The 8,604-nt window shown below is 56.7% G+C and overlaps 1 protein-coding gene across 4 annotated transcripts in view; it reads right to left on the bottom strand.

Moving 5' to 3' along the window:
* The window catches only part of LIG1 (ligase I, DNA, ATP-dependent), a 54,757-nt gene that overhangs the window by 22,117 nt on the left and 24,036 nt on the right, over window positions 1–8,604 (bottom strand). For all 4 annotated transcript variants that reach the window (XR_001004888.1, XM_011969974.1, XM_011969980.1 and 1 more), the window contains 7 exons: window positions 7,457–7,629; window positions 4,997–5,163; window positions 4,496–4,572; window positions 3,531–3,622; window positions 3,183–3,282; window positions 1,485–1,570; window positions 481–596 (listed from right to left, as the gene is read on the bottom strand). Coding sequence is in view for 3 of the 4 variants with exons in the window: in XM_011969974.1 (XP_011825364.1) it covers window positions 481–596; window positions 1,485–1,570; window positions 3,183–3,282; window positions 3,531–3,622; window positions 4,496–4,572; window positions 4,997–5,163; window positions 7,457–7,629 (811 nt within the window). In the remaining variant the exon portion in view is untranslated. The remainder of the gene's footprint in view (window positions 1–480; window positions 597–1,484; window positions 1,571–3,182; window positions 3,283–3,530; window positions 3,623–4,495; window positions 4,573–4,996; window positions 5,164–7,456; window positions 7,630–8,604) is intronic.

Genomic DNA, 8,604 nt, shown 5'->3' on the forward strand with positions numbered 1-8,604 from the left:
ACTCTACAGGTTGGGTGTGATGGCTCACAGCTGTAATCCCAGCATTTTGGGAGGCAGAGGTGGGTGGATCACGAGGTCAAGAGATCAAGACCATCCTGGCTAACAGAGTGAAACCCCATTTCTACTAAAAATACAAAAATTAGCTGGGCGTGGTGGTGGGCGCCTGTAATCCCAGCTACTTGGAAGCCTGAGGCAGGAGAATCACTTGAACCCGGGAGGCGGAGGTTGCAGTGAGCCGAAATCATGCCAATGCACTCCAGCCTGAGTGACAGAGTGAGACTCTGTCTTAAAAAGCAAAACAAAACAAAACAAAAGCCGCATCCACCGCATGGAGGCCGATGCTGAAGCCCAGAGGGACGAGCGAGGGCAGCTGGGCAGTCTGTACTGCAGGCCGGCTTGGAGCTCAGGCATCAGTGACCCCCCGCCCCTGCTCTTTGACGGTCTCCTGTCTGTGGAAGGGATATGTCCCACTCCCCATACCTGCGCCCTCTGCCCATCGTATTTGTATTCGCAGGTGAAAGCTGCCTCCTCAAAGCGTTTCAGGACCTCACTGACGCCCCGCGTGGGATGGGCCAACATTGGTTTCAGCGGAATCCCTGGGAGAGGAGGAGAGTGAGTGAGAGGAGAGGGAAGGCAATGGATTAGAGGGGAAACATGGCGACGAGAACTGCTAACGGGCCCCAGGACCATTCTCCTTCCTTGCTATTCAGTCACGAAGCCTCCCACGTTTTAGAAAGAGACCTAGCCTCCCACTTGGGACTACAGCCTCCAGCCTTCCTTGCAGCTGGGAAAGGCCATGTGATTGGAACCCACGCAGCATGTGCAATGTCTGGCTCACATCCTTGCAAGGAATCTGGTTGCCTCCCTTCCCTCCTCTGCGTCCCTCCTCCTACAATTAGAACAGGGAAGTGAGCCACATTTGATCACAGACACTATGGTGACAATCTTTGGAGGACAGAGGGACAAGACACAGGAACCTGGGTCCCTGGGTCATCCCTGGGTCACAGCTGCACACCTGTACCTTCCCTGTCCACCTCCCTTGCTCTGGACATTTATGTGTGAGAGAAAGAGATTCTATCTTGCCTGACCCACTGCCTTCTGGCCCATTTTTATTTACTTATTTATTGTCTCACTCTGTCGCCCAGCTGGAGGGCAGTGGCGCGACGACGGCTCACTGCAGCCTTGAACTCCTGGGCTCAAGCGATCTTCCCACCTCAGCCTCCCGAGTAGCTGGGATTACAGGCACATGCCACCACACCCAGCTCCTGTTTATCACAGCAGGGTCACCTACACCCTGTCTACTCCAGAAGGGGAAACTGGGGAAATTCCAAGGAGAAAAGCAGTGGGTTTCAGCACCAGGGAAGAGCATTCGGTTTTGGTCGGGGAGAGGACCCTGCAGGTTCTGAGAGGGGCGCCTACAATGGCCGTCCTCACGCCGACTCAGGAGGGGACAGGGCTGCTCTCAGCGCCCCTGGGGTCTGTACCTGGGCTCAGCTTGCAGTGCTCCGGGAGACGTTCCAGGCCGTGCTCCAGCAGCACGGGGATAATTCGGTCCAGGTCGGGCACCTCACTGGGGTGGAGGGTGAGAACAAGATAGAGGAAGCCTTTCTAGAACTCACACAGTTTGGAAAGAGAGCCCGGCCTGCTCCCAGAAACCTGGGCTCCTGGATACCTCTGCCCACCTCAGTCACCACGTGCCGAACTCCTCTTGCTACCCTGTCTCTGTGCTCTCCCTTGGCGTCACTATCTGTTACCTTGTCTCCCTTAGTCTGGCCCTGCCCCTGTTCCCTGTCTGTCACCATGAGACCAGCGATTCTCTACTCGGGCTACACGTGAGACTACTCAAGAATATAGTTTTTAAAAAAAGGTTTTTGGCCAGGCACGGTGGCTCATGCCTGTAGTCCCAGCACTTTGGGAGGCCGAGGCGGGTGCATCACTTGAGCCCAGGAGTTCAAGACCAGCCTAGCCAACATGGTGAAATCCCATCTTGACTAAAAACACAGAAGTTAGCCGGGGATGGTGGCAACGCGCCTGTAGTCCCAGCTACTCAGGAGACTGAGGCAGGAGGATCGCTCGAACCCTGGAGGCAGAAGTTGCAGCGAGCCGAGATTGTGCCGCTACACTCCAGCCTGGATGACAGGGTGAGACTCCATCTCAAAAAAAAAATAAAAATAGACAAATAAATAACGGTTTTCAAGGCCAGGCTCCACCTACAAAGATTCTGATGTAGCTGGTGTGGGGTAGGCCTGAGGTCAGCAGCCGGTAGAGCCCCACGTGCAGGCTGGGTTGAGCTTGCTGCCCGGGCCTGGGAGCTCTACTGGGCCTTGTTCACCGCTGTCTGCTCTGACTGGCTCAGAGCAGGTGCTCTGAGGGCATCCATGGAACTGCCATCGGCCCTCCTGCCTCGGACATCCTCTCTGGGGCAGTCAGGATCTTGGAGTCACCAGCCCTGGGTCAGCTGCTGTCCTAGGTCCCTCCACACGGCTCTCACTGGAGTCCAATGTCTTCTCCGTGACTCTCAGGACCCTTCACCATGTACCAGTCACCTGCTCCTCTCAGGGTCCCTTGAGGCCTTTCTACACGCACAGCCCTGTCTGGAACTCGGAAGCCTCATGATGCCGGCTGCCCTCCCTTGCTGTCAGCGTTTTTCTTTTCTTTTTTTTTTAAGACAGAGTCTCACTCTGTTGCCCAAGCTGGAATGCAGTGGCGTGATCTCAGCTCACGGCAGCCTCCGACTCCCGGGTTCAAATGATTCTCGTGCCTCAGCCCCCCAAGTAGCTGGGATTACAGGCTAATTTTTGTATTTTTAGTAGAGACTGGGTTTCACCACGTTGGCCAGGCTGGTCTCAAACTCCTCACCTCAAGAGATCTGCCTGCCTCGGGCTCCCAAGTGCTGGGATTACAGGCGTGAGCCACTGTGCCCGGACACTGTCAGCGTCTTCTATACCTCTCCTAGGGTCACTGACCCTTCACTGTTTGCCACCCTCCTGATCTTTGTCATCAACCTTGTGCCAAGCACCAGTCTTGTCTAGATCACCACCTCTGCTCTCAGTCACCCCATGACCGCACTAATGATGCCTGTCCATCACTTACTGGCCCCGCCCACTGCTCCTCTGGCTCCACCCCATCCCTGGCACTCTGCCCACAGCCCGTGGCAACTCTGCCCACAGCCCGGCTCTCACCAGAATGTCTGCTTCAGGATCATGCCTTGCTCCTCCAGCCACGTCTTTCTGGCCTCTGCTGTCTTGCCCTTCCCAGCATCCACCACGGCTGGTGGGAATTCTAAGAAAAGACCCACCAGAGGCTTTGGAAGGTGCTCATGTCCTTGGCTACACCAGGGTGCACAGTGGGTGGTTTGCTGTATGGCAAGGAATGCAGATGCCGCAGCCCAAGACGCTCCCCCGCAGAGGAGAGGAGCCTGGGATGGCAGGGGCCCGCTGGGGAAGGGGCAGGCATGGGCCTCTGAAGAGGAGGGGGGAAGCCCAACTTAACTCCAGTGAGGGACACAGTGACGGGCCACAGGAGCTCACCTTGGCCTGGGGGCGTGAGGCTCACAGCCTGGGAGAGGGCGGCCAGCACCGACTGCTCTGCCAGCCCAAGGCGTAGCCGTCCGCTCAGGGACCTGGGGAGACAGCAGGCCAGGGAAGGGGGCTTGTCTGCACCTCCCCGATCTTGCCTCCTCCCTTCTCTGGTCTACCCCACCGTGACATGTATAGACCCTCTCCTCAAAAACCAGAAGGATCTTCAGAGCCCGAAAGGGACCCCAGACATCACACAGCCCCATGTGACAGATGAGGAAACTGAGGCCAGGCAGTAGTGATCCTGCCAGCTAGCATGGACTGGGGAGGGGCACAAGTAGGTGCACCAGCACCTCTCATCTCAGCTGCCCTGAGGGGTTGGCGAGACTCAAGCAGGGTGAGTCAGGGAGAGAACTGAGCCTGGCGCCCGCCTTGGTGACTGTGATGGTCAGGACCCCAGCATGGTCCTTGCTTTGAGCCAGTGGCAGGAGGCAAGTGGCTTAGTTTGCCTCCCCGTGTCTCCATTTCCCCTTCTATAAACTGGAGGTGAGGGTAACAAGACAGTCTCACAGAGTCGCTGGCAGGAACTGATAAGGCACGTGGCACAGGGCTGGGCACCCAAGAAATGCTCCATGATGTGAGCCCTCAATGGCTTTGCTCTGTCATGGCAAACAAATCCTGGCTTCCTGCTGCAGGGCCTGTGCCCAGGCCGAGGCAGACCTCACTAATCAATCACTGCACACCTCATCCACAGGGGCCCAGGGGCCTTCTCTAGACAGCACTACCAAGGGACAGAAGCTGGCCTGAGAAAGGAAACAGTGTCCCTTCCCACTCTTCAGGGGCCAGGTCTCCTGCTCATGCTTTTCTCGTCCAAGGATGGTCAGGGCATTCGTGATGATTCCGGCTGCCAGTCCCTCCCTCCTTTCACCTCCGCGTCTGCAGGCCCCCTCTGCAGCCTCACAGGCCCACACACTCACCTGGCGATGAACCGGGCTTCTGAGTGGCGGCAGGCCACAAAGAGGCCTTTGATGATGTCTATCTTCTTGGCTGTGGACTGGAGAGTCAGGGGAAGAGCCGTCAGTGCCTGGTGAAGGCAGGGACCACACCTCCACCCCACCAGCCACGCTGCTGCCCCACATTTTGGAACACCTGCCCTCCTTCCCTCACCCCATCCCCATGTCCCAGCTCCCATGGTCGCCCACTCTTAGGGCAGTAAGAACGAGTTAGCTCTCCTTGCCTCCCTCTCCCTTTATCCAGGAAGTATTTAGAGTCCTGTCATGTGGCAGCCATGGTATTGGGTCTGCTAGACTCTGGAGAGAACCTCCTAGCCTTGGGTGCAGAAAGGAGAGGAAGCCATGCCCCCCACAAGCAGAACTGAAGTGACCCAGCCGATGGTCTACCCAGAAGCCTTCCTGATGCACACATGGCCTCAGGTCCCCAAAATGTCTGGGGTCCGGGGTGAGCAGCCCGCCACTCACAGCACTGCCAGTGAGCCTGGCGATGTCACGGAACTTGCTGAAGACCCCGGAAGCAGTGAGCGGAGGTGGTGGCAGCATAAGCCTCTGGGTGCTGCGGCTGTTCTCGGCCACCAGCCCCACGTCGCCCTTCTCGGCTGCCTCAGCCCGGACGGACTCCAGCTGCCGACCTTCAGGGGAGAGTGTGGGTGGGGGTGTCGAGGGTGACAGCTGTGACTGCGTGTCTCCCTTCTCTAGCGGCCTGGATAAATTTTCTCCAGCTGTGTGTGCTTGTGGCGAGTCCCTGCACCTCCCTGTGTCTAAGGCTCACCCACTTGGTAGAAGCGGCTTGGGGATGGTGCCCCCAGCTACGCTGGCTGTAGGAAGCCAGCAGACATGCACGTGGAGCCAGGAAAGCGGTGGATGAACGAACATGACCACACTCAGGGGAGATATCTGGGCCGGTGTCATCAGGGAGCAGATGGGATTTAAAGTCATAGGTGGGACAAGATCACTAGGGACGTGAGTGTGGACAGAGCAAAGAAGGCCAAGGGACCCTTTCCTCTGGCAGGTCAGGAACATCTCTGGCAGTGACCAGTGACCCTTTGGCTTGTTTTGGAGCCACCAGCTTACACACGTGGGATGTGCTCTGGCCCCACTTACTGTCCAGAGCTGGGTCCCATGGGCGCCTGGGTGTAAGAGCTGGGGAGGTGGAGCCTCAAGTCACCGTGACAAGTGTGACAAGCAGCTCTCAACGTATCAGAACCAACACACCCTTGTCACCAGATACTGTGTGTCACCCCTTTTCTGTTCTGAAATGAAATGTGGAGATAACATAACCTGCCTACACATGTCGAAATAATGCCCTAACACAGAAAAGAACGAAAGGGAAAGCAGTCTGTGATGAACAAGCGCGCGTTTCAGTCCACGGACGCTTGGCCGCCGCACATGAGGGGACACACCAAACGGCCGGGTCTCGCACGTGAAGTGCAACTCCCATAAATGGGAACGTCAGCAGTGAGTGTTCATCGGTATGTGACGTATCGACTCACACGTCAAAGGGGATGGGATTCTCCAAAGTGGTCAACAACTCACAACAAACCCAGGACTTGGGCAGCCACGGGGCCCACGAGGCGGCAGGGAGAGGAGTGTGAGTGTGAACACAAACATGCCAAGGGTGGAAGCGTGAGAGAGCGGAAGAGGCCCCGGCCGCCATGGATCGCTGGGCAGGAAAGCCAGCATCTGCAACTTCTTTTGTGAGAAAAACAGATCCTTCTTTGTCCAAGCCAATGTAGTTGGGTTTTCATTACCTGCAGCTCAGAGTATTCTTAACAGACCCCGTGTGTGCTGGGTCTGGTATGACGTCAGTGCTCGAGAAACACATCGTGAGTGAATGAGTGAGAGAATCTTGAGTCTCATCTCCTCTGGCTCCCATAAGCCTGTAACTCTTTCCTGATCCAAGTCAACTTTTCTCAGTCCCTGTGTCCTCTCGCGAAAGCCTGAAACCCCCGCCTTCCCTACACGTTGCTCTCCATGGCCCTAAGCCAGCTCCAGTGCTCCCAGCACATCCTCTCCCCAAGTGGATGAGAACTCGCCAGTGGGTGGTCATCCCTCCTACGCTGACCACTCCCGAACCCTGGGCTCTGAGCCAGACCTAGTGAGCCTCAGACCCATTTCCAAACGTCCTGGATGGCCCTGGGGGCCCACAGATAGAGGCTGCCCACGCCTGCCCCACGCTGGGGTGATTAATGCCCCCTGCAGGTGCCTGCCGCTCACCAGGGTCCCAGGCTGCTGATGGCTTCCTCATCCATCCCCTCGCCCAGGGAGATCCTGGAGGCATTCCTCCTGCCTTCTCACCCTGACACCCACTGTTTACCAGATCTCTCCCGTGCTCCCTCTCTCCCAACTCCTGCCCTCTCCTCTCTTCTCTACAGCTGGGATGCAGCTCCTCTTCTCCCTGGACACTGCCCCTTGCCTGCTCACAATCCTTCCATGGCTCCCCAGTGTCCTCATGATAAGCATCGAGCACTCCAAGCCTTTGGCAGGCGGGTCATCCACATCACCAGCCTTTCCACCCAGCGCTGGCGGCTGGGCCCCTGCAGGCCATTGGACCCTCACACACGGACTTCCTCCCTCCCACTCCTTCCAGTCCCTCCAGTCGAAGTCCTTTCAGACCTCTCTACGCCCCAACCTTCAATCTCAGCCCCCGAATCCTGCTGTCGCTGCCTCCAGCATCTTTCCCCAGCCCTCCCCTTTAGTGCGCCCCACGGCCCCTGTCCCAACACAGGCCTGGTCCTCCCTCACCTGAACCGCTGCCCCTATGTTCTCTCCCACACCCCTGCAAATCTGTCCCCATCAGGCTCTCCTCCCTCTCAGCCTTTGCCCCACCCCAGTTGCAGAGTCTCTCTCCGATTTGCCTGACCTCTGCATTTTCTCTGGCTGAGCTCCCGTCCTTCCGGTCCCTCCAACCACAGTCCCTCTTACCTGTGGCCTGGGCCACTGCCTTGAGAAGGACGCCATCACCCACGCCAAGCTCCAGGCCCTGCTGCGGTGGCCCAAGGTGGTTGAGACTGAGGTAGAGGACCGGGAGGAGGTCTGGAGGTGACAGGGCCACCACGGAGCGCAGCAAGTTGCTCAGTGTCTCCACCATCCGGAGCCTGGAGGAGGGGACGGGGGTGTCACCACCTGGTTCTTCAAGGCCAAAGTGTGCTGTAAGGGTGGGGTGGGTTTAAGGGGGTGGACACTAGAAAGAAATGGAGAAAGGAGAAGAGGAAAGGGCTCGGGAACAGTCCCAGGCTCTGGGGCCTGAAGCCATGAGGAAAATCACAGATTGCTAAGTGGTGAGACCGCCTTTGCAAAACCCTAACTGAGGAAATGATGACAGTGGAAAGCAATCACACCTAACCAATTCCACCTTGCTTCCAACCTTTAAGCTGTCCTTGTTCAGTCCTGAGTATAGGAAAAACTAACTGTGGGAAGGAATTCGGTTCATGGTTTGACTCTGAAACGAAATTGGTAATAGTCCTTTCCGGAAAAGACCCCTTTTTGCCTAGGGACCTGCCTCTGCAAGACTCACAAATTAGCTACAAGATCAGAAATTTAGGTTTAGGGGTCACGCAGCCTCTGGCTCCTCAGCCTTCTCCTGGGGATAACATCACTATTGTAAAACCTAAGATCAGGTCTTGAGAGAGTTTGCAGACCCTGCACTCAGCCTGACACCCCCCAGACTGGTCATCTGGCTCAGCGAGTTTGCCATCTCATCCAGGAACGGAAGACAGCAAGAAAAACTCACGTTGACCCCCCGTGAGTCCATCTTCAACCTGACCAATCGGCACTCCCCACTTCCCAAGCCCCTACCTGCCAAATTTTCTTTAAAACCTCTGCTCCCCAAATGCTCAGGGAGACTGACCTGAGTGAAAATAAAACTCCGGTCTCCCGCCCAGCCGGTTCTGCGGGAATTACTCTTTCTCCACTGCAGTTCTTGATAAATTGGCTTTGTCTAGGCAGCGGGCAAGGTGAACCCACTGGGCGGATACAGTGGGGGGGCGACTTGGTGTGACGGTAACAATGATGAAGATGGTGATGATCAGCCCAGAGAAATGACAAGGTGTTTTCTTTTTTTTTTTTTTTTT

The sequence above is a fragment of the Mandrillus leucophaeus genome, unplaced genomic scaffold, assembly GCF_000951045.1.
Source record: "Mandrillus leucophaeus isolate KB7577 unplaced genomic scaffold, Mleu.le_1.0 Scaffold120, whole genome shotgun sequence".
NCBI lineage: Eukaryota > Metazoa > Chordata > Mammalia > Primates > Cercopithecidae > Mandrillus > Mandrillus leucophaeus.